This window comes from Oncorhynchus clarkii, chromosome 9 (assembly GCF_045791955.1).
Source record: "Oncorhynchus clarkii lewisi isolate Uvic-CL-2024 chromosome 9, UVic_Ocla_1.0, whole genome shotgun sequence".
In the NCBI taxonomy this organism is placed as follows: Eukaryota; Metazoa; Chordata; class Actinopteri; order Salmoniformes; family Salmonidae; genus Oncorhynchus; species Oncorhynchus clarkii.
The window spans coordinates 35862837-35889386 of NC_092155.1; the positions used below are offsets into that span (position 1 = coordinate 35862837).

Below are 26550 nucleotides of genomic sequence, written 5' to 3' on the forward strand. Positions count from 1 at the left end.
CTAGTGCTGTTAGGTGACCTAAACTGGGACATGCTTAACACCCCGGCCGTCCTACAATCTAAGCTAGATGCCCTCAATCTCACACAAATTATCAAGGAACCTACCAGGTACAACCCTAAATCCGTAACCATGGGCACCCTCTTAGATATCATCCCAACCAACTTGCCCTCTAAATACACCTCTGCTGTTTTCAACCAGGATCTCAGCGATCACTGCCTCATTGCCTGCGTGTGTAATGGGTCCGCAGGCAAATTATCACCCCTCATCACTGTCAAACGCTCCCTTAAACACTTCAGCGAGCAGGCCTTTCTAATCGACCTGGCCCAGGTATCCTGGGAGGATATTGACCTCATCCCGTCAGTAGAGGAAGCCTGGTTACTCTTTAAAAGTACTTTCCTCACCATCTTAAATAAGCATGCCCCATTCAAAAAATGTAGAACTAAGAACAGATATAGCCCTTGGTTCACCCCAGACTTGACTGCCCTTGACCTGCACAAAAACATCCTGTGGCATTAGCATCGAATAGCCCCCGCGATATGCAACTTTTCTGGGAAGTCAGGAACCAATATAGTCAGTCAGTTAGGAAAGCTAAGGCTAGCTTTTTCAAACAGAAATTTGCATCCTGTAGCACTAATTCCAAAACGTTTTGGGACACTGTAAAGTCTATGGAGAATAAGAGCACCTCCCAGCTGCCCTCTGCACTGAGGCCAGGAAACACTTTCACCACCGATAAATCTACGATAAACGATCATTTCAATAAGCATTTTTCTACTCCTACCCCGGCCAACATCTCAGCACCCTCTGCAGCAACTTTCCCAAGCCCCCCGCTTCTCCTTCACCCAAATCCAGACAGCTGATGTTCTGAAAGAGCTGCAAAATCTGGATCCCTACAAATTAGCTTGGCTAGACAATCTGGACCCCCTCTTTCTAAAATTATCCTCAAATTGTTGCAACCCCTATTACAAACCTATTCAACCTCTCTTTCGTATCGTCTGAGATCCCCAAAGATTGGTAAGCTGCCGCGGTCATCCCCCTCTTCAAAGGGGGAGACACTCTATACCCAAACTGTTATAGACCTATATCCATCCTGCCCTGCCCTTCTAAAATCTTTGAAGGCCAAGTTAACAGATCACCGACCATTTAGAATCCCACCGTACCTTCTCCACTATGCTATCTGGTGTCCGAGCTGCTAAGGGGTGCACCTCAGCCACGCTCAAGGTCCTAAACGATATGATAACTGCCATCGATAAAAGACGGTACTGTGCAGCCGTCTTCATCGACCTGGCCAAGGTTTTCCACTCTGTCAATCACCACATTCTTAACGGCAGACTCAATAGCCTTGGCTTCTCAAATGACTTCCTCGCCTCGTTCACCAACTACTTCTCTGATAGAGTTCAGTGTGTCAAATCGGAGGGCCTGTTGTCTGGACCTCTGGCAGTCTATGGGTGTTCCACAGGGTTCAATTCTCAGGCTGACTCTTTTCTCTGTATATATCAATGATGTCGCTCTTGCTGCTGGTGATTCTTTGATCCACCTCTACGCAGACGAAACCATTCTGTATACATCAGGTCCTTCTTTGGAAACTGTGCTAACAAACCTCCAAACAAGCTTTAATGCCATACAACACTCCTTCCGTGGCCTCCAACTGCTCTTAAACGCTAGTAAAACTAAATGCATGCTCTTCAACAGATTGCTGCCCGTGATGTCATTTGCAAAATAGTCTGGATGTAGTCTATCACAGTGCCATCCATTTTGTCACCACAGCCCCATATACTACCCCCATATACTACCCACCACGGCGACCTGTATGCTCTCGTTGGCTGGCCCTCACTACATATTCATCGCCAAACCAACTGGCTCCAAGTCATCTATAACATTTTCTACATTTACTTCCTTTTGGAAGTTAAACAGCCCCACAACATCACAGATCCACCACCATACTTCAGTTGATCACCATGTCTCTTGTTATGCCACACCCACCTTTGGTGTTTGTTGCCAAAAAGCTATATTTTAGTCTCATCAGACCATAGAACCTGGTTCCAATTTAAGTTCCAATGACATAGATTTGTCTGTTGTGTTATTGACTGTACGTTTGTGTATGTGTAACTCTGAGTTGTTTTTGTCGCTCTGCTTTACTTTATCTTGGCCAGGTCGCAGTTGTAAATGAGAACGTGTTCTCAACTGGCCTACCTGATCAAATAAAGAATAAATATTTTAATAAATGTTGAGTCCTCCACCAATATAATATATGTCCTTCCCTACATCAGCAGGTCCAGCAGCAGGCCAAGGCCCAGCTTCCAGATGCCATCCCCTTTGCACAGCCTAATCAGCCTTCAAAGCCTGCAGTTTTCTCCCCTCCAATACAGACTGTGTCGGACCCTGGCACAGGTACTGCCACAACCCAGCTTGACCTCAACCAGAACCCCAGCCAAACCCAGTCCCAGCATCAGGCCCAAGGCCAGAGCCAACCACAGGCTCCAGCTCCACTACCCCCTGACTCCCAGACAGCAGCCCCTTGGCCTGCAAGCACCAGCCTGACTCAGCAGAACCAGGCCAGTGCCAGCAGATACTCAGGGACCACACTCACCTCGGGACAGGCTCAAACAGAGTCCAATCTGGAGGTATGGAGGGCTGACCTGTCCGATATGTCCCTAAGGCCTTGAATCTCAGTCCCTCAATTCTCCCCTTTCTCAGCCCCCCCCTGACCCTCCCTCTACTTTTTCCTAAAACAGCATCTCCAATATCTCTGTACCCCAAGTATCCTCCCCAACTTTCCCTGCACACTCATCTCCGTTTATGACTTCGCTAATAATGACACAATCCATGTTTATGCCCCAACCCTTCTGAACATACTCACTTTTTGTTTGTTTTGTCTGCAGGATCCTGGTGCAGAGAAGCAGGCTTCAGGGGCCAGCTACTCCTACGACAGGTATGAGCTGACTCAACTCTTCAACTCTTCTGATGGCTATCTAGTGCAGAGATTTGGTGGTGTGTTAGGAGAGACCATGGAGAGTTCAGTGATGCCTATCATTCTCGTCTCTCAGGATGAGGATAATATAACAACCTCAGACATAAAGGCATAGTTGGGCAACAGGGAAACCTTGGTAAAAGTCCGGCCCTACCGTAGGCATGAATGGTGAACTGACAGTGCATACAGCTCACTCACTCGCTTTGCGGACATAAGGGCAACCAGTAAAGCGGTCGGTCTTAAAGGAGAGATATTTAATCTCCTCGTTTTCCAGCAGCTCAAAAGGCTGCTGTAAAATAGCTTCAAGCACAATAGACAAATCCCATGACGGGACTAAAGGCTTTGGAACTGGATATAAGCGACATAATGGGTTGTTTTCCCAACATGTTATTGTTGAAGCCTATTTGACCGGCCGAGATAGCGGCAAGATAGGCCTTAACAGTGGAGAAAGCCTTCCATAAGGTTCGTCAGAAAGCATAAAACCTTGGATACAGAGCATTGGTAAGGGATGATCTGTTTTTGGTCACACCACTTCTCAAAAATGCACCACTTGTTTCCATACAGTGAGTGTGTAGAAGGAGCCCTGGCACTCTGGATAGACTCTATGACTCCGAGAGGCAGGCCTAACCTCTCCCAGAGGGCCATCGAGGGACTACCAAGATGAGGGATGAGCCTTCTTCCTTCACTCTGGCTAGAGTGGGGGAGTATGAGCAACACCCTCGACCATGGGTGTGCCAGTGTGTTCACCCCCAGTGGTGCGTCTCCTGCTAGTGCAAAGAACAATGGGCAGTGCACGTTTTCTTGCGCTGCGAAGAGCTCGACAGATGCTTGACCGTATCTCTCTGACATCTGTTTCACCACTTGGGGATGAAGTTTCTATGGATTCCCTGTGGACAATAAGTCCGCTGCTACGTTCAGTACGCCCCAGGACATGAGTGATGTGGTGTGCTCTGCTTCACAGAATAATCCTGATGGCTAGTCCGTAAGCGCAGGGAGGGAGTGCCCCCCTGGCGGCTGATGTTCACCACCACAGTCGTATTGTCCGTTCTGTTCAAGACGTGATTCTCAGCCACTTGTTTCTCAGGGATATAAGAGCTGCCTCTACACATTTGCTGAACATTTGGGGAGCTAGCACTAGCCTGAATGGAACAGCGAGGTATTTGTCGGCTGTACCTTGAAATGCAAACCTTAAAAATCTCCTGTGTGCTGGCAGGATGTTTGTGAAAATAATCATCCTGCAGGTCAACTGAGGTAAACAGCCACCTCGATGAATAGAGCGAGACACCTCTACATTTTTTGGGAACCTGGAAGTACCGGGAGTAAAAGCCTAGGTGGCTCTCTGCCGCTGGAATCACCCTGATAGTGCCTTTACTTTATAGAGAGGAAATTTCCTGCTTTAGTATTTGTGCCGAGTTGCCAGCCACTGCTGATTTCCAAATTTAGTTGAAACGGGTGGTTTCAGAGCGAATTGCAGTCTGTACTTCTTTGTAACAGTGGACCAGACCCAGGACTGGACTGCGCATGCACACCAGTTCCTTGCTCTTGTGGCGAGTAGCCCAGACTCGATCACCAGAGAGCCGTGGCCCCTCGGGTAGAGTGTATTCCCTCCGTCTTCCTTGAGAGCGAACCCATGTGAATGGGTCGCTGCACAAAGGGAAGGGTTCTAGGAGCACATGCAATGCCCTCCTGAATGATTGGCATCATAGGTAAATATGAACAAAAAAGGTTGTGTAATTGTTGTTTATCAGCTTTATCTTACACTCAAAATATCATATCACGAATATAATTACACTCAAAATATCATGAATCTAATTTGAGTTAAAATTCTGAAAAGAAGAAAAATCGGCATAAAGAAATAATTATTTTTATTCAAAAAACATGCATGTCACAAATATTTGCACCCCTGCATTTAGTACTTTGTGCACCCTCCCTTTGCCAAGATAACAGCTCTGAACCATCTCCTATAATGTTTGATGAGGTGGAAGAACACATACAGTGAGGGAAAAAAGTATTTGATCCCCTTCTGATTTTGTACGTTTGCCCACTGACAAAGAAATGATCAGTCTATAATTTGAATGGTAGGTTTATTTGAACAGTGAGAGACAGAATAACAACAACAAAATCCACAAAAAGACACGAGGGAGCCAAAAAAATGTAATGAGGGAAATAAGTATTTGACCCGGTCTCAATCAGAAAGATTTCTGGCTCCCAGGTGTCTTTTATACAGGTAACGAGCTGAGCTATTCTGTCTCTCACTGTTCAAATAAACCTACCATTAAAATTATACTGTTAATTTCTTTGTCAGTGGGCAAACGTACAAAATCAGCAGGGGATCAAATACTTTTTTCCCTCACTGTAGGAAGAGATTTGACACCATTCCTCCATACAGAAACTATCCAGATCCTTCAGAGTCCTTGGTCCTCACTTGTGGACTCTTTTCTTCAGCTCACCCCACAGAGGTTTAGGTCAGGGGACTGGGATGGCTATTGCAAAAGCTTGATTCTATGGTCAGTGAACCATTTTCGGGTGGATTTGGTGGTATTGCTTTGGATCGTTGTCCTGCTGAAAGATCCAATGACGACTCAGTTTTTTCATCTTGGAACATGGAGTCCATGATGCCTATGTATCCTAACAATCTTCCCAGGGCATTTGTAAGTAAAACAGTCCCACAACATCACAGATCCACCACCATACTTCAGTGGATCACCATGTCTCTTGTTATGCCAAACCCACCTTTGGTGTTTGTTGCCAAAAAGCTCTATTTTAGTCTCATCAGACCATAGAACCTGGTTCCAATCTAAGTTCCAATGACATTTAGAAAACTCCAGGCGGTTTCTTCTGGCAACCCTTCCAAACAACTTGTGTGCCTGAAGGTGGTGTCTAATAGTAGTTTTGGACACCCCAAGATGTAACCAACTTCTGCAATTCTCCAACTGTGATCCACTCCAGTGAAACAGGAAGTCATGGATGACCTTTTTAAATTTTCCCAAAGACTTAAATCAGAATATACACTACCGTTCAGAAGTTTGGGGTCACATTGAAATGTCCGTGTTTTGTGTTAGGCAGAGTTGCAAAGAAAAAGCCATATCACATACTGACCAATAAAAATAAAAGATTAAGATGGGCAAAAGAACAGACACTGGACAGAGGAACTCTGCCTAGAAGGCCAGCAGGGTAGCCTAGTGGTTAGAGCGTTGGACTAGTAACCGGAAGGTTGCAAGTTCAAACCCCTGAGCTGACAAGGTACAAATCTGTCGTTCTGCCCCTGCCCGGCCGTCATTGAAAATAAGAATTTGTTCTTAACTGACTTGCCTAGTTAAATAAAGGTAAAATAAAATAATTTAAATCCCGGAGTCGCCTCTTCACTGTTGACATTGAGACTGGTGTTTTGCGGGTACTATTTAATGCAGCTGCCAGTTGAGGACTTGTGAGGCGTCTGTCTCTCAAACTTGCTCAGTTGTGCGCCTCCCACTCTTTCTATTCTGGTTAGAGCCAGTTTTTTTCTGTTCGGTGAAGGGAGAAGTACACAGCGTTGTACGAGATCTTCAGTTTCTTGGCAATTTCTTGCATGGAATAGCCTTCATTTCTCAGAACAAGAATAGACTGACGAGTTTCAGAAGAAAGGTCTTTGTTTTTGGCCATTTTGAGCCTGTAATCGAACCCACAAATGCTGTTGCTCCAGATACTCAACTAGTCTAAAGGCCAGTTTTATTGCTTCTTTAATCAGGACAACAGTTTCAGCTGTGCTAACATAAAAAAATGTAATTGATCAATTAGCCTTTTAAAATGATAAACCTGGATTAGCTAACACAATGTGCCATTGGAACACAGGAGTGATGTTTGCTGATAATGGACCCCTGTAAGCCTATGTAGATATTCCATAAAAAATCAGCCGTTTCCAGCTACAATAATCATTTACAACATTAACAATGTCTACACTGTATTTCTGATCAATTTGATGTTATTTTAATGGACAAAAAAAAGGAAATTATAAGTGACCCCAAACTTTTGAACGGTAGTGTACATCAATTAGATTTTGTTCATAAGAATTTCTAGGGTTGCCAATAATTGTGACATGCATGTTTTTGATAAAACAATTATTTCTTGATGACACCACCATTTGGAGAGCCCTGCGGTTACAGGCGGTGATACAGCCCGACAGGATGCTCTCAATTGTGGATCTGTAAAAGTTTGTGGGTTTTCAGTGTCAAGCCAAATTTCTTCAGCCTCCTGAGATTGAAGAGGTGCTTTTGCACCTGACCAAACAGCTCCTTCTTCTCGACAGGAACGTCAAGGAAATAAGGAAATCTGCTTTCTCGACAGGCTGGACAAGTTGAGCCACAAGCCACTACAAGGCTCATGGCACGGCGACAGCCTTTGACGACAGATCTCTTTCCAAAGGTCTGAGTTAGGCTTGCTGATAGTTAGGAGATTATGCAGAACGAGCATCAAATTGGCCTGGTAAGCCAGCAGTAGGGACGTAATATTCAACGCCTGTACAGAACATGCAGTAGACACATAGACCTTTTGATAGATGGATGCAGAAAAGTGGTCATTCTTACCAGGGAGAGATGTGCCTGTCAGCAACAAGGCACTGAGGTTGAGGTGGTTGGCCAGTGACTGCTCGACCACTGGTGGCTTGCCGATTTCTAGCTCCTTCATGTCCTTGACATTCATGTTGGCAAAAAGTCTGGTTTGGACTTTGCTGGTCAAGGGTTTGTCCCTTGGGCTGAGCGAGCAGGCTCCATGAAGCCAAAAAACTGCTAATCCTTTAACAATGTTAACAATGTAGTTAGCATTCACCTCGTGAGCTAGTAGCCTAGCTAGTTAGCACAATCTTACACCAAACAAAAGCATGGCTCTAGACCGATAAGCAGTGACGCTAGGATAGTTTGGTCTAGTCCAGTGGTTCCCAAACTTGTTATAGTCCCATACCCCTTCAAATATTCAACCTCCAGTACCAGGGTCAGCGCAAATCAAATCAAATCAAATTTATTTATATAGCCCTTCGTACATCAGCTGATATCTCAAAGTGCTGTACAGAAACCCAGCCTAAAACCCCAAACAGCAAGCAATGCAGGTGTAGAAGCACGGTGGCTAGGAAAAACTCCCTAGAAAGGCCAAAACCTAGGAAGAAACCTAGAGAGGAACCAGGCTATGTGGGGTGGCCAGTCCTCTTCTGGCTGTGCCGGGTGGAGATTATAACAAAACATGGTCAAGATGTTCAAATGTTCATAAATGACCAGCATGGTCGAATAATAATAAGGCAGAATAAGGCACCCCTCTAGTACCAGGGTCAGCGCACTATCAAATGTTGTTTTTTGCCATCATTGTAAGCCTGCCAACACACACACTATACGATACATTTATTAAACATAAGAATGAGTGTTTTTGTCACAACCTGGCTCGTGGGAAGTGACAAAGAGCTCTTATAAGACCAGGGCACAAATAATAATATAATAACAATCAATAATTTTGCTCTTTATTTAGCCATTTACATATAAAACCTTATTTGTTCATAAAAAATTGTGATTAACTTGCCACAGGTTAATGAGAAGGGTGTGCTTGAAATGATGCACATAACTCTGCAATGTTGTGTTGTATTGGAGAGAGTCTGTCTTAAATCATTTTCCACACTGTGTCTGTATTTAGTTTTCATGCTAGTGAGGGCAGAGAATCCACTCTCACATAGGTATGTGGTTGCAAAGGGCATCAGTGTCTTAACAGCGCGATTTGCCAAGGCAAGAAACTATTCAGAAATCCGGCAATGGCTTCTGATTAAATTCAATTTTCATAGAACCGCTTGTTGCAATTTCGATGAGGCTCTCTTGTTCAGATATCGGTAAGTGGACAGGAGGCAGGACATGAAAGGGATAACGAATCCAGTTGTTTGTGTCATCCGTTTCGGGAAAGTACCTGCGTAATTGCACACCCAGCTCACTCCGGTGCTTCGCTATATCACATTTGACATTGTCCGTAAGCTTGAGTTGATTTGCACACAAAAAAATCATACAATGATGGAAAGACCTGCGCGTTGTCCTTGTTAATGCAGACAGAGAAGAGCCCCATCTTCTTCATCATTGCCTCAATTTTGTCCCACACATTGAATATAGTTGCGGAGAGTCCCTGTAATCCTAGATTCAGATCATTCAGGCGAGAAAAAACATCACCTAGATTGGCCAGTCGTGTGAGACACTCGTCATCATGCAAGTGGTCAGACAAGTGTTAATTATGGTCAGTAAAGAAAACTTTAAGCTCGTCTCTCAATTTAAAAAAACGTGTCAATACTTTGCCCCTTGATAAGCAGTGCACTTCTGTATGTTGTAAAAGCGTTACATGGTCGCTGCCCATATCAGTGCATAATGCAGAAAATACATGAGAGTTCAGGGGCCTTGCTTTATCAAAGTTAATCATTTTCACTGTAGTGACCAAAACGTCTTTCAAGCTGTCAGGCATTCCCTTGGCAGCAAGAGCCTCTTGGTGGATGCTGTAGTGTACCCAAGTGGCGTTACCACTCCACTATGTCTCCCTGTCATGACTTTTGCGCCATCAGTACAGATACCAACACATCTTGACCACCAAAGTCCATTTGATGTCACAAAGCTGTCCAGTACTTCAAAAATATCCTCTCATGTTGTCCTGGTTTCCAGTGGTTTGCAGAAGAGCAGTGGTTTGCAGAATTGACCCCTCATAAACGTAACGGACATTTACCAAGAGCTGTGCCAGGCCCGCCATGTCTGTTGACTCATCCAGCTGTAACTCATATAATTCACTGGCTTGTATGCGAAGCCGTAATTGTTTCAAAACATCTCCTGCCGACACTGATGCGTCGTTAAACGGTGTTGTTTGATGAAATCATTGTCTGTATAGTTTTTTGGGCCTTTTCCCCCAGCATTGTCCCAGCCATATCCGCGGCAGCAGGAAGAATTATGTCCACAATAGTATGGGGCTTGCCTGTCCTAGCCACTCGGTAACTCTGCATATAAGACTTTTCTAGCCCCTTCTTATTAATGTAATCTGTTGCTTTTATACACTTCTTTATTCTCACTCAAAAACTCCAGTGGCTTATTTTTTTAATTGTCATGTTTAGTTTCTAAATGTCTGCGCAAGAGTGAATGTTTCCCGCGAGAGAGCAGTGGTTAATGTGATTGGATGTTCATTATTTGATTAGGCTACCTGCATTTGACATTGTGTTGTTACCACACCAGATTTTATTTTTGGCAGTAAAACGAGGCTACTCTCACCCAAATATATAGCCCTGTTGGAAAATATAAATGTACTGTTTGAAAATGTCAAGAAAAAAAATCTAGTCAATGCGGCACAGTAGTGGGTTGAGCTAAACGAGAGAGAACGCTAGTGATTCTACCCTTCCAAGCTTAGCTAGCCAAGTTTCAGTAGCTAGCCGTGTGATGCTAGCTATCGCAGGAAACAAATGGGAAGGAAAAAGTGGAAAAGCTCATTCTTACTTGACGCGAACACTTTCCTTTCAGTAAAGTCACCCAACACAGAAGACGAGAGATGAAAAACCTGCACTTGGCGGCATAACTTTGCAGCACACCTGTGAACAGTTGAACAGGAAAACAAATCAAGTTGTGCTGAGGAGAGCTTAGAGTAGTACTCTTCGTGAGGAAGAGAAGTGAGAATGATCATAGGGTGGGCAACTGGCTCTCTATGATGAGGGGAGGGGCTCACCTCATTCGCCACTTGACCTGTCTGTCTCCGACAGACGTGTGAGACTCTTATGTTGTTTTATGAAGGGAGAGTGCTGCTATCCAAACCTTTAGCCCTGTCTTCGGACCTGTCTATTGTGCTTCAGGGTATTTCACAGCAGTCTTTTGAGCTGAAAAATATGTGGACATGTCGTCAAACATCTCATTCCAAAATCATGGGCATTAATATAGAGTTGGTCCCCCTTTTCTGCTATGACAGCCTCCACTCTTCTGCGAAGGCTTTCCACTAGATGTTGGAACATTTCTGCAGGGACTTGCTTCCATTCAGCCACGAGCGCTGCCAGATGATGACGCGTGATTCATCACTCCAGAGAACGTGTTTCCACTGCTCCAGAGTCCAATGGCAGTGAGCTTTATACCACTCCAGCCAACGCTTGGCGTAGCGCATGGTGCTCTTAGGCTTGTGTGAGGCTGCTCGGCCATAGAAACCCATTTCATGAAGCTCCCGACAAACAGTTCTTGTGCAGTTTGGAACTCTGTAGTAAGTGTTGCAACCGAAGACAGACTATTATTACACGCTTCAGCACTTGATGGTCCCGTTCTGTGAGCTTGTGTGGCCTACCACTTTGCGGCTGGGCCGTTGTTGCACAGTAACAGCGCTCACAATTGACCGGGGCAGCTCTAGCAGGGCAGAAATTTGACAAACTGACTTGTTGGAAAGGTGGCGTCCTATGACGGTGCCACGTTGAAAGTCACTGAGCTCTTCAGAACGGGCCATTCTACTGCCAATGTTTGTCTATGGAGATTGCATGGTTGTGTGCTCAATTTTATACACCTGTCAGCAACGGTGTGGCTGAAATACCCAAATCCACTCATTTGAAGAGGTGTCCACATACTTTTGTGTATATATAGTGTATCTCTCCTTCATATTGCTTCACTAAAAAGTTTCTAAGCCTTTAGTCCTGTCTTGGGACCTGTCTATTGTGCTTGAGGTCTTTTCACAGCAGCCTTTTTTGAGCTGCTGGACTACTAATTGCCCTGATATCTGCAAAGCTAGTGAGTGAGCGGCACACATTGTCAGTCCACCATTCATGCTAACAGTTTGCTCCGGGGTTATGCAAGGTAACCTTACCTAACCTCACCTTCATGCCTAAGGTCAGCAATGATGTATTGTCAACGAGTGTTGCAAATTCCATTCTGTGAACAGGCCTAGGCTACCAGCCACACAGACAGCGAGAGGATAATGGACAGTTCCCTGCACCCGATGCATGCTAGGAATATGGGACCAAATTCGACACTTTTTACTATTTTAATACACATATAAGTATCGGCCTCACGGCCTTCGTCAGAGCTTTTGTGAGATAAAAAAAATGTGCACCCTTATGTAGACCAAACCCCACCCACATCCGTTTCACGCATCGAAAGGGGTTGGAGGCGAAGGAAAAACAAATATGTGCTACCAAATATAACAATATGCATTTCATAAATATTCAAATAAAGTGTGTAAATAAGATGTATTAAACATGTCTGTAAAACCACAATGAGGACACCGAGCAAGTTTTCATTAATCATTGGGTACATACAGCCATAGACGACACGATCAATCAGTCCATTGGGAAATACAGAGACTTTCTACAAGCAACAAAGATCAAGAAATATCAGCGAGACACAGAGGACTACCAGCTTAACCAGGTGTACACATGGCAAGGCCCAAGGACAGGAGCACGGAGAGGCCGACGTAGGGACGCACCACTGATCGGGGGGACGCAGATACGCAGCAGCAGGAGGACATGGAAACTTGGACACAGAGGCATCCACTGAGAGTGAATTCCCTACAGACAGCGACTCCAGCTATCTTCGCACACAGTCAGGTTTTTTTTCCCGGAAGCAACACAAGGCTCCACGAAAGAAAATACACTATGTAGGAGAGGCAAGCGGTCGAAGAGGGGACCAGGAACACATGCCGTGGACACGGAGCTACAGCAGGACGTGGTAATCAAAAATACCTTACTGATGCGCAAGTCTGTCTTATCTAATGGCCTCTCTTACCTACATGTACAGATAAACCATTCGATACGAAAGTAGATTTGCTTAAATTCTTTCGCAAGATTAAATTTAAGCATGTGTTTTCTCAAAACACTGTTTCGGGCCTGGAAACAGATCAAATAACTGGTACCAATTTTAAGCCCAAAAGCAAATTCTGTCCTATGGTTAACTACTCCTCGATTAATACCTATTGTAGGTTAGTCGAACAAGAAGCCCTTTCAGTATGTATGAGACAAACATACCACATTCAGAAGAATCTCACTAGAACAGAAGAACAGGCACTTAATGAATTAATGAAAGATTCATCTTTGGTTATTAGACCTGCAGACAATGGGGGTGCTGTGGTTGTTTTACACTATAAAAAATATAAAGAAGAAGTTCAATGAACGTTTCTATAGAAAAGTGTTGATCCCACACAGGTGTTCCAAAGGGAAATATGTTCTAATCTGGAGCAAGCCCTATTAAACCACCTTATCTCACCGGAATATTACCGGAATATGAATACCTTTGCTGCAAATGTGCCATATGTCCATGCCTGCACATTTTACCGAAATTACACAAACCTAAAACACATCACTATTTGAGAGATAGAGATACTAACAAATACCGACCAACAAGCTTTATTCTGGGGCTGAATATGTTTTGACGTGTAACTCTTTCAGATTTGATGATGAACACCACCTCCAAATGAATGGAACATCGATGGGCTCCACATTCGCTCCGAGCTATGCAACCTTTATGTGGGTCTTTTTGAAGAATGTTTTGTTAACAATGAAAACTAAAATACATTTTTGAATAAAGCCCTGAAGTGGTATCGATATATTGACAAAAAAAATTGCATATGGGAAGGAATGGAAAAAAAGCTTTATGGCACTACTCAATGACATTGACTCCAATCTCAAATTCACTATGAATGTGACATTCTACGTGTTCATCACATTGATATGTGGTTTTGGAAATCAAATGGAACCCTGTTTACAACTCTGTATAGAAAAGAAACGGACAGAAGGGACAACTTACAGGGGGACAACTTCCATCCTAAGCCATTAAAAAGAGGACGTCCAAGAAGCCAGTTTTTCAGACTGCGCCGTATATGCCACTCCACAGAGGATTATCTCGAGCGGAGATGCGCACTAGGTTTCTAACACGGAACCCAAACTGGCTGCGCGCATGCGCCATCGTGCATACATTTATTTTGTCCCCCACACCAAACGCGATCACGAAGCGCAGGTTAAAATATCAAAACAATCTCTGAATCAATTATATTAATTTGGGGACAGGTCGAAAAGCATTAAACATTTATGGCATTTTAGCTAGTTAGTTTGCACGTGTTAGCTAATTTGTCCTATTTAGCTAGCTTGCTGTTGCTAGCTAATTTGTCCTGGGATATAAACATTGAGTTGTTATTTTATCTGAAATGCACAAGGTCCTCTACTCCGCCAATTAATCCACACAGAAAACGGTCAACCGACTAGTTTCTAGTCATCTCTTTTCCTTCCAGGCTTTTTCTTCTCTTAACTTTATATTGCGATTGGAAACGTTCATAAATTAGGTGCATTACCGCCACTGACCTTGTTCGTCTTTCAGTCACCCACGCAGGTATAACCAATGAGGAGATGGCACGTGGGTACCTGCTTCTATAAACCAATGAGGAGATGGGAGAGGCAGGACTTGCAGCGCGATCTGTGTCAGAAATAGAACGGATTTCTATTTTAGCCCTTGGTGTCGCAGACGCTCGTTGGCGCGCGCGAGCAGTGTAGGTGCATAATTGAATAACATAGATTTCTAACTGTATTTTGCAACGCGAACGGTGTGGTCAGCCTGTCAGAAGAGGCTATTCGCCACAATGTGTGGATGAAGCTCTTAATTTGGCATTGGGAAAAACACGAGATGAACTGCTACAAAAAAGACCCGCTCAAGCTAAAGAACACTCCGTCATGTTCAGAAGCACAAATACTTTGAACTCGCGAAAAGTGGGAGATGCGGTCAAGAAACACTGGCATAAATCCACCACTTATTGTGTATAGGAGAGGTAGCAATTTACGCGATAAATTGATTCATGCCAACTGCCTGCCACAAAAGAAAATCAGCCAGGCTCTTTTACGCCCTCTTCCAAATGGTAGCTATACATGCAGAGGATGCGCACAGTGCAACAATATGAAGTGTGAATAATTCTGCCACCCACATACAGGAAAACGGTTCCAAATAAATGACATTATTACGTGCTCCACCACCCATGTTATGTACATGATTAAATGTCCATGTGGACTCTGCTATGTAGGTAAAACCTCTCGTTCTCTCAAACAGAGATTCAGTGAACATAAAAGTTCACTCAGGAGAACCATTAGCAGTACATTTTAATGACCTAAAGCATGACATTTCTACCTTATTAGATTTTGTGGCATAGAGAAAGTTAAGATATCAGACAGGGGGGGGTGATTATTAATAATACTCTGAGTAAAAGAGAATGTTTTTGGATTTTCACCCTCCAGACATTAATTATACTCTAATTTAAGATTACTCTGCTTTTCGTACGACGTACCCAATGATTAATGAAAACTTGCTCGGTAGGTCTATGTCCTCATTGTGATTTTACAAACGTGTTTAAAACGTCTTATTTACACACTTTATTTGAATATTTATGAAATGCATATTGTTATATTTGGTAGCACTTGTTTTTCCTTCGCCTCCAACCCCTTCTGATGTGTGGAACGGATGTGGGTGGGGCTTGGGTGGTATTTTTTTTTTTTAACTCACAAGAGCCCTGACGAAGGCCGTGAGGCCAATATGTAAGCTTATTAAAGATCAGAGATACTATCAAGAGCAGTGTGTGGTTTCCTTTTTCCTTCATCTTGTTCAACTGTTACCATGCACCTGCAAAAAAAGATTGCTCAGATGTGTGAGTGCCTTTTGAATTTTGAAATACACATATAAGTGAATTTGTCACTACTTTTGGTCCCCTAAAATGGGGGGACTATGTACAAAAAGTGTTCACCCGATATGGATGAAAACAACCCTCAAATTAAAGCTGACAGTTTGTAGTTTAACCTCAGTCATTGTGCTGGAGTACAGAGCCAAAACAACAAAACATGTGTCACTGTCCCAATACTTTTGGAGCTACTGAATGTCATTTTTGGTGAGTTTGTGCATTTACAAGAAAATGTGAATTAGAGACATTGTGCAAATGGACAAAGTTTTAATGCAAGCTTGTCTGAAGGAAGAACAGTACTGGCTCTGGAGCAGTAGGTGTACACGCTGTGTCTGTGTGGAGTCTAGAGTTGCTAGGGCAATAGGCCTGCCTGCTCTGCTCAGAGAAGATGGGGGAGGAGCAGACTGGCCAAGAACAGAGAGGAGAAAGAAACGCAAGGAAATTAAAGATATCAGTGGCAGCTGTACAGATTACTCATCCAAAGAGCTTTGACTTCTCATTTTATTAATTTAGCAGATGCTCTTATCCAGAGAGATGTGGTTTGTGCATTCACCTTAGGACAACTAGGCGGGACAACCACATCACAGGCATACTATACTGACTCTGTTTTACAAAACTTTCATTGAGTGTATTTTAACTTGTATTGTTTGTTGGTATGGCAATGCCACTGTCAGACAGAAAAATATGCTGATAATGATTATCACCACTGCGAGCAAGGTACTTGGAGTCAAACAGACAGGTTTGAATGAGATCTTTAAGGTCAGGGCCCTCCAAGGCTCACAAAATCATTTTTAGATCCAAGCCCCACCCCCTGTACCCAGACTTTGAACTACTCCCCTCTAGGTGCAGGTATAGGGACACCTCTGCAGGAAAAACAGAACTAGATAATAATTTGTGCCATGTGATATCCCTCCTAAATAGCTCAGGCTAGTGTTTCTATCGACCCAGTAAGGCCAGTCTCTTTTTAGTGGTATGTAACTGTTCTGAAAGTTGTATTGTCAATTTGTTTTGTATTTAAAACGCCACTTTAAACGTGTACATGACACTGCAACAAAAAGATCCCCCAGGGGACAATAAAGTTAGTAAAGTAGAAAGTACACTAGCTATCAGTAGAGTCTGAGCTGGAAGGGGGGTGGGGGTCGAGGTGAGGAGGATTATTTAAGATACTGTTTGAAGAGGTAGGGTTTCAGATGTTTCGGGAAGATGGGCAGGGACTATACTGTCCTAGCTTCAGGTGAAAGCTGGTTCCACCTTTAGGGTGGCAGGACAGAGAAGAGCTTGGACTGGGCTGAGCGGGAGCTGCCCTCCCAGAGGGCCAGGAGACCTGAGGTGACAGAACGGAGTGCTTGGGCTGAGGTGTAGGGTTTAGTATAGCCTGGAGGTAGGGAGGGCCACTTCCTCTTGCTGTTCCGTATGTGAGTACCATGGTCATGTAGTGGATGCGAGCTTCGACTGGAAGCCAGTGACGCGTGTGGAGGAGCAGGGTGAGATGAGAGAACTTGGGAAGGTTGAAAACAAGGCGGGCTGCAGCTTTCTGGATAAGTTTCAGGGGTTTGATAGCACAAGCGGGGAGTCCAGCCAACAGCGAGTTGAACACAATATGATGCCCTGTCACCTTATTAATTCAACCACTTATTTGGATAACTAGCAAGTTAAATTTAGGGGTTGTGTTTTTTTCACGCTGGAAAATATAATCAAACCCATAAGAAATATCTTGCTGTGTTTATAAACGCAGATCTAAAATGCTTATTATTGTAATTTCTGCTCGGCATCGGACTAATTTTGTTCTTCAGTTAGACTTCTCCACTCAGAATGCCCGGTATTGAATTCTCATCTATCAGCATACTGACTGATGAATAGCTACTTTTTTCCGGTACTTTTCTTGATGTAGCCAGCCCACTTTTCTCCGGTGAAATGCAACATTAACTTTAAGGAAAGCTGGCTACTTAATTTGTATGGTAAATATTCGAAATGTGATGTCCATGCATCGTTTTTGCAAAAAATACCTTGCAAGCTAATTTACTTGTGTGGCTGCCAGCCAAATAGTGTATAATTTACTTGTGTGGCTGCCAGGCAAATAGTGTATCACTTCTGTCATATGATGAAAAATTAAGCTATTTTCTGTGAAGGAAAACTATAGTGCACGTCCCTGATCACGCAATTGAAGCAAAAAAAACTTGACTTACAATAAAATCGCGACCCCTGTCGATGCACAGCTGGACTCACCTGCTTTTGCGTTCTCCCGTTGTGCTATTTACAAACAAACATGTAACTGGCTCAAATGTTTTAGCAAACTATGGTAAGCTTCTTACACTGGTGTAAAGTACTTAAGTAAAGAAGTAGTTTTGGGGGGTATCTGTACTTTACGATTTATATTTTTGACTACTTTTACTTCACTACATTCCTAAAGAAAAGAATGTACTTTTTTTATTCCATACATTTTCCTTGACACCCAAGAGTACTTTTGAATGCTTAGCAGGACAGTAAAATGGTCCAATTCATGCACTTACCAAGAGAACACGTGGTCATCCCTACTGCCTCTGATCTGGTGGACTCACTAAACACACGTGTCATGACGTTGGCCCCGGGGGTAGGTTTATGACAGTCATGAATACCTCTCTACCCCTCCTTTTTCCTCTACCCTACTGATGTTGCATTTGCAAAACCCTTGGTTAATATAGAGATTCTGGGAACATCAGAAGGTGGGGGGAAATTAACTATATTCTGGTAATCTGACCAATTGAACATATGCAGTGGTACTTAATGAATATGATGTCAGTTCGGTTATCATCTGAGACATTCTCATCAATGATAAGATGACAAACTCTACAGTGGTAAGTCTACACATCAGAGTTATCGGATTTACATGGAATCGTTGTTCAATTTAAATGTTTGAACATGAAATTATTCGTGATGGATGAAATGTAATTTTAGCTTCTAAAATGTGAGATTTGGGTTTTCATAAGTTTAGGGCTCTGCTCAATCAGTGGCCCGCCCCTGTGAAGGGACATGGACTATAAAACTTTTCAAACACGCCCTCCTCTCCCTTCCTATATAAAGCCTTGACGACAATATAACCTCCTGTTCTGAGGATGTGAGGATGACGGTCCGATGTCAGAATGGTTCAGATAATTACAGAACGAAGCCAACAAAGCGTGAGCTTTGGTTGCGAATGGTATGAACTTTGAACTCTGATTCACTACAGAAGTGGTACCTCCTAGCCGTTGAGTTAGCAACAGCAGCTGCAAATGCAGGTTAGGAAGGAACAGACAGAGTATGCCATCTACCGCACAACCACGTTACTACAACGTATTCAATTTACCAGCAGTGACATTCTTCAATGTACTCGGTTGGGCAACACGGCCTTCCATCTACCACCAACCTACCGAAGCGCAGCTCAGATTAAATATTTATTGCATTTTCCTTTTCCAAATGGCCGGTAATTTAGAATGGATAAGATTCTGTATTTACGATAGCACAGCTTCGCCCTTTGTTCCTCAGTCTTCCCGCTCTTTCACTCAAACCCAGCCCTTTTCTTTTGTGTAGCAAGCTGTCATATCTGTTCCGCCCGCTAGGGACGTTTTCGTTTATGATGTAATTTGTAATCAAGTTATGATTAATTATGTGTATGTGTAATTCTGTGTGATTAGTTAGGTATTTAGTAAATAAATAATTAAGCCCAATTTTGTATTGCTGATTCCAACTTGTTAGCCTGGGTTCGTGAAGAATTTACAACATTCAGATGAGACTGAATTAAGAGAGACTGATTAATATTGACTGCTATTGATGTAAAATATTACTAGGTCTTTAAGAGTTTTATTCGGAAGATAACGGCTCTATAAATATTATTTATTGGTGCCCCGGCTCTCTAGTTAATTACATTTACATGATTAGCTCAATCAGGTAATATTAATTACGGATAAATTATTTTATAGAAAAGCATGTCATATCACTTAATCCGGCATAGCCAAAGTGACACGACACATGCATTGTTTATAAATTATGTCTGAGTGTGTCCCTGGCTACCAATGCATTTTCTTATAATAAGGAATTTTACATTCTTTTTTACTTTTGATATTTAAGTATATTTAGAACCAAATACTTCTACACTTTTACTCATGTAGTATTTTACTAGGTGACTTTCACTTTTACTTGCTAAACTTTCTATTAAGGTATTTATGACAATTGGGTACTTTTTCCACCACTGGCTTCATAATGTAAAATAATGTGACAGGTGAAATTAAGCACGCAATCTGCTTTATCGCCTAACGTATTGCATAAGTTGACTGCAGCTATTTACTTAAAGTAGCTACAAATATAGTTTGTCTTTGAAAAAATTCGAAGAAATAGTTTCAACGGTACTGAAAAACTATACTGGGTATTTGGAAATAGCTACGGGATATATGATATACCGCCCAAGCCATTTTTTCTCCATCCCAACTGAGGGGCCTTTGTCAATGGAAAACTGTAAATTTTGGCCGGGAAGGGGCATGACTTCACTCGTGGGCTCTTGTTACAACATTAGAAAAGAAGGCTCTTTTTCAAACCAATTTCAGTTGTCAATGTGCTGCGTTGTGAAAATAAGAAGATATCATTCTTAATTCATGGCATGGTTTCTTTTTATCTAAATGTTGAATAGACATAGAGAAATTCATTCATGGAAGAAAGGGCAATAGCCTATACTACTCTGGAGTCATAAAAACAATTAAATCAATACATTTTATTTGGCGGGGCACAGATCGGCTCTCAGAACAATTCTATGCGGGTGGGTCGGGTTGCGGAGAAGAATCTGCCCTGTTGTCCAGTATCGGGTGGGGCTCGGAATTGATGTGGCAGGCACTGGGCGGGTGCGGCAAAAAAAAACTGACCTGTGCAGGACTCTACCCCGGAGGGTGCATGTTCAAATTGATAGCTAGCTACGTTTGCTATTCGCTCGTATCTGATATCTTAGCACCATGTTTATCTAGCCAGCTAGCTAGCATAGTAGCTAATATAGCTAGCTAGTTAACACCACAGATAAAATGATTAGTTATTGTTATCTTTGCTAACAGGTAGCTTGCTTATTAGCTAGCTTGCTTATTGCATGCATGTCCGGGCACATTGACACAAGCCTTTATTATTAGTGAATTAGCAAAACAAATATTTTCAACAGGAGTTCAATTTTGGTCGCTGTGTCAATTAATCCATTTCTCAATACTGCACCTTTCTGTTGGAGAATTTGCTAGCTTGCTGCTGCTGATTTTCCCAGTTAGACTTTCCTCAGCATTGTGCAGTGCTCGTACCCTTGTATCATGTTAGGATAAACAATTTCCCATGAGTGTGTGCGGGCCTACATTTATCTTGACTTTGCTCAACCACCTTGTTAAGCTTTTATTTTGATATGCACATACTGTTGTCAATATCAGCCAACCCTGATAATTGAGCATCCGAGAAGTGCATACACTGTTCAAGTGCATTTCAGTTCACCATGTTCAGGCATTCGGGACTATCTCAAGCCATTGCATTTATAATGAGTTGGACTGTATAGTATGTCTCGTTTACTTTTTTTTCATCTTTCATGAACCAGTGTGAACTCCGACGCCACCTCAGGGAAGGAGATGAGCGATGGTAACGAGGGGACACACGGATCAGGGAAGGGCGAGGGGAAGGTCCGGAAACACCACCGCCGCTCCACGCGCACCCGCTCACGCCAGGACAAGATCAACAAGCCCAAACTCAGCATGCTCAATGTGAGTACCGCACATCCATTTATAGTAGTCTTAGTAGATCAATCGGCACACATCCATGTCTCTTGACACCTGTTCCTCTCTGGTTTCTGCCTGGACAGGTGTGTTATACAGGGGATAAGATGGTGGAGTGTCAGCTGGAGACACACAACCACAAGATGGTTACCTTCAAGTTCGACCTGGATGGAGACGCACCTGAGGAGATAGCCACTTACATGGTATGGTTAGAGTACAGTCGTGGCCAAAAGTTTTGAGAATGACACAAATATTAATTTTCACACAGTTTGCTGCTTCAGTTTCTTTAGATATTTTTGTCAGATGTTACTATGGAATACTGAAGTATAATTACAAGCATTTCATAAGTGTCAAATGCTTTTATTGACAATGACATGAAGTTGATGCGAAGAGTCAATATTTAAAGTGTTGACCCTTCTTTTTCAAGACCTCTGCAATCCGCCCTGGCATGCTGTCAATGAACTTCTGGGCCACATCCTGACTGATGGCCGCCCATTCTTGCATAATCAATGCTTGGGGTTTGTCAGAATTTGTGGGTTTTTGTTTGTCCACCCGCCTCTTGAGGATTGACCACAAGTTCTCAATGGGATTAAGGTCTGGGGAGTTTCCTAGTCAGGCTTATTGAGGTAGTATGTACATGTGGGTATGGTTAAAGTGACTGTGCATATATGATGAACAGAGAGTAGCAGTAGCGTAAAAAGAGGGGTTGGCGGGTGGTGGGACACAATGCAGATAGCCCGGTTAGCCAATGTGCGGTCGGTCGGGCCAATTGAGGTAGTATGTACATGAATGTATAGTTAAAGTGACTATGCATATAAGATAAACAGAGAGTAGCAGCAGCGTAAAAGAGGGGTTGGGGAGGGCACACAATGCAAATAGTTTGGTTACCTGTTCAGGAGTCTTATGGCTTGGGGGTAAAAACTGTTGAAGCCTTTTTCTCCTAGACTTGGCACTCCGGTACCGCTTGCCATGCGTTAGTAGAGAGAACAGTCTATGACTGGGCTGGCTGAGGTCTTTGACAATTTACAGGGCCTTCATCTGACACCGCCTGGTGTAGAGGTCCTGGATGGCAGGCAGCTTGCTTTGATGTACTGGGCCGTACGCACTACCCTCTGAAGTGCCTTGCGGTCGGAGGCCGAGCAATTGCCCTACCAGGCAGTGATGCAACCGGTCAAAATGCTCTCGATGTTGCAGCTGTAGAACCTTTTGAGGATCTCAGAACCCATGCCAAATATTTTTAGTTTCCTGACGGGGAATAGGCTTTGTCGTGCCCTCTTCACAACTGTCTTGGTGTGTTTGGACCATTCTAGTTTGTTGTTGATGTGGACACCAAGGAATTTGAAGCTCTCAACCTGCTCCACTACAGCCCCGTCGATGAGAATGGGGACGTGCTCGGTGCTCCTTTTCCTGTAGTCCACACTCATCTCCTTGGTCTTGGTTACGTTGAGGGATAGGTTGTTATTCTGGCACCACCCGGCCAGGTCTCTGACCTCCTCGCTGTCTCGTCGTTGTCGGGGATCAGGCCTACCACTGTTGTGTCGTCAGCAAACTTAATGATGGTGTTGGAGTCGTGCCTGGCCATGCAGTCGGGGGTGAACAGGGAGTACAGGAGGGGACTGAGCACGCACCCCTGGGGAGCTCCAGTGTTGAGGATCAGCGTGGCAGATGTGTTGCTACCTACCCTCACCACCTGGGGGCGGCCTATCAGGAAGTCCAGGATCCAGTTGCAGGGGGAGGTGTTTAGTCCCAGGTTCCTTAGCTTAGTGATAAGCTTTGAGGGTACTATAGTGTTGAATGCTGAGCTGTAGTCAATGAATAGCATTTTCACATAGGTGTTCCTTTTGTCCAAGTGGGAAAGGGCAGTGTGGAGTGCAATAGAGATTGCATCATCTGTGGATCTGTTGGGACGGTATGCAAATTGGAGTGGGTCTAGGGTTTCTAGGATAATGGTGTTGATGTGAGCCATGACCAGCCTTTCAAAGCACTTCATGGCTACGGACGTGAGTGCCACGGGCACAGGGACTATGGTGGTCTGCTTGAGGCATGTTGGTATTACAGACTCAATCAGGGACATGTTGAAAATGTCAGTGAAGACACCTGCCAGTTGGTCAGCACCTGCCCGGAGCACACGTCCTGGTAATCCATCTGGCCCCGCAGCCTTGTGAATGTTGACCTGTTTAACCTGTCTAGGACTGGGTACCCCCCCGCAGCCAGTGAAAGTGCAGGGCGCCAAATTCAAAACAACAAAAATCTCATAATTAAAATTCTTCAAGCATACAAGTATTTTACACCATTTTAAAGATACAATTCTCATTAATCCAGCCACAGTGTCTGATTTCAAAAAACATTTATAGCGAAAGCACCACAAACAATTATGTTAGGTCACCACCAAGCCACAGAAAAACACAGCCATTTTTTTCAGCCAAAGTGAGGAGTCACAAAAAGCAGAAAGAGATGAAGATCATCAAAAGTTAGTGATTATTTTATCAGGTGACACTCATAGGACGTCATGTTACACAATACATGTATGTTTTGTTTGATAAAGTTCATATAAAAAAATCTGAGTTTACATTGGCGCGTTACGTTCAGTAGTTCTAAAACATGCATTGATTTTGCAGAGAGCCACATCAATTTACAGAAATACTCATGATAAACTTCTCCTTAATGCAACTGCTGTGTCAGATTTTTTTTTTTTACTTTACGGAGAAAGCAAACCATGCAATAATCTGAGTACAGCCTTTAGACAACAAAGCAGCCAACAAGATACCCACCATATTGGGTAGTCAACATTACTCAGAAATAGCATTTTAAATATTCACATACCTTTGATGATCTTCATCAGAATGCACTCCCAGGAATCCCAGTTCCATCATAAATGTTTGATTTGTTCGAATAATGTCCATCGGTTTTGTGCAAATATCGTCTTTTGTTAGGGCGTTTGGTAAACAAATCCAAAAGCGTTTTCAGGTCACGTCGGACGAAAAGTTCTAAAAGTTCCGTTACAGCCTGTAGAAACATGCCAACCTAGGTATGAAATCAATCTTTACGATGTTAACATAAAACTTCATTAATGTTCCAACCGGACAATTCCTTCGTCTGTACCAATGAAGTGGAACCTTTCACATGAGCGCGCCAGACCGAGGCTGTGGCACTCTGCCAGACCACTCACTCAAAGAGCCCTTATGAGCCTCTCCTTTAGAGTAGAATCCTCAAAACAGGTTCTAAATACTGTTGACATCTAGTGGAAGCCTTGGGAAGTGAAACATAACTAATATCACCCTGTATCTTCAATGGGCGCTGAAACCTCAGATATCCCACTTCCTGGTTGGATTTTTCTCAGGTTTTCGCCTGCCATATGAGATCTGTTATACTCACAGACATCATTCAAACAGTTTTAGAAACGTCAGAGTGTTTTCTATCCGATACTAATAATAATATGCATATGTTAGCATCTGGGACAGAGTAGGAGGCAGTTCACTCTGGGCACTCTATTCATCCAAAAGTGAAAATGCTGCCCCCTATCCCAAAAAGGTTAAAGGACTTACTCACGTTGGCGTGATCACACAGTCATCCGGAACACTAGATGCTCTCATGCATGCCTCAGTGTTGCTTGCCTCGAAGCGAGCATAGAAGTGATTTAGCTCTTCTGGTAGGCTTGTGTCATTGGGCAGCTCGCGGCTGTGCTTCCCTTTGTAGTCTAATAGTTTGCAAGCCCTGCCACATCTGACGAGCGCCGGAGCCGGTGAGGTATAATTCAATCTTAGCCCTGTATTGACGCTTTGCCTGTTTGATGGTTCGTCGCAGGGCATAGCGGGATTTCTTGTAAGCTTCCGGGTTAGAGTCCCGCATCTTGAAAGCGGCAGCTCTACCCTTTAGCTCAGTGCGAATGTTGCCTGTATTCCATGGCTTCTGGTTGGGGTATGTACTGTCACTGTGAGGACGACGTCCTCAATGCACTTATTGATAAAGCCAGTGACTGATGTGGTGTATTCCTCAATGTCATCGGAAGAATCCAGGAACATGTTCCAGTCTGTGATAGCAAAACAGTCCTGTAGTTTAGCATCTGCGTCATCTGACCATTTTTTGATAGACTGAGTCACTGGTGCTTCATGCTTTAATTTTTGCTTGTAAACAGGAATCAGGAGGATAGAGTTGTGGTCGGATTTACCAAATCGAGGGCGAGGGAGAGCTCTGTACGCATCTCTGTGTGTGGAGTACAGGTGATCTAGAATTTATTTCCCTCTGGTTGCACATTTAACATGTTGATAGAGATTTGGTTGAACTGATTTAAGTTTCCCTGCATTAAAGTCTCCGGCCACTAGGAGCGCCGCCTCTGGGTGAGTGGTTTCCTGTTTGCTTATTTCCTTATACAGCTGGCTGAGTGCGGTCTTAGTGTCGGCATCTGTCTGTGGTGGTAAATAAACAGCCACAACAAGTATAGCTGAGAACTCTCTATACTCCAGGCGGGCAAAATCTAGCTCAGATTTCATGCACCAGCTGTTGTTTACAAATCTGCACAGACCGCCCCCCCTGATCTTACCGGAGTGTGCTGTTCTATCCTGCCGGTGCAGCGTGTATCCCGCTAGCTGAATATCCATGTCGTCATTCAGCCACGATTCCGTGAAACATAGGATATTACAGTTTTTGATGTCCCGTTGGTAGGATATTCGTGATCGTACCTCGTCTAGTTTATTGTCCAATGATTGCACGTTGGCGAGTAATATTGACGGTAACTGCAGCTTTCCTGGTTGCCTTCTGCGGGTCCGGACAAGGCATCCAACTCTTCTTCCTCTGCGTCGCTTCCTTTTGCGAATAATTGGGATGTCTGCCCTGTGGGGTGTTTGGAGAATATCGTGTGTCCTGCTTGCTGCTGTTGTTGTTGAAAAAATATTTGTCTAAGCCGAGGTGAGTGATCGCTGTCATTATATCTAGAAGCTCTTTTCTTCCGTAAGATACGGTTGCAGAAACATTATGTAGAAAATCATTTACAAATATCGCGGGAAAAAAACATAATAGCACAATTGGTTAGGAGACAGTAAAACAGCGGCCATCTCCTCCGGCTCCATTTTGTTCTTAGGCAAAATTGTGAGTGAGCCCACTGCCACTGCCTTGGCTGAGAAGTAACCCCACACATGAATGGTCTCAGGATGCTTTACTGTTGGCATGACACAGAACTGATGGTAGCGCTCACCTTGT

The 26550-nt window shown here is 43.6% G+C and overlaps 1 protein-coding gene across 1 annotated transcript in view; it reads left to right on the plus strand.

Moving 5' to 3' along the window:
• The window catches only part of LOC139416227 (serine/threonine-protein kinase WNK2-like), a 143097-nt gene that overhangs the window by 103122 nt on the left and 13425 nt on the right, over window positions 1-26550 (plus strand). Inside the window, exons 14-17 of the mRNA XM_071164643.1 lie at window positions 2268-2621; window positions 2880-2929; window positions 21180-21342; window positions 21441-21557. Coding sequence (XP_071020744.1) covers window positions 2268-2621; window positions 2880-2929; window positions 21180-21342; window positions 21441-21557 — 684 coding nt within the window. The remainder of the gene's footprint in view (window positions 1-2267; window positions 2622-2879; window positions 2930-21179; window positions 21343-21440; window positions 21558-26550) is intronic.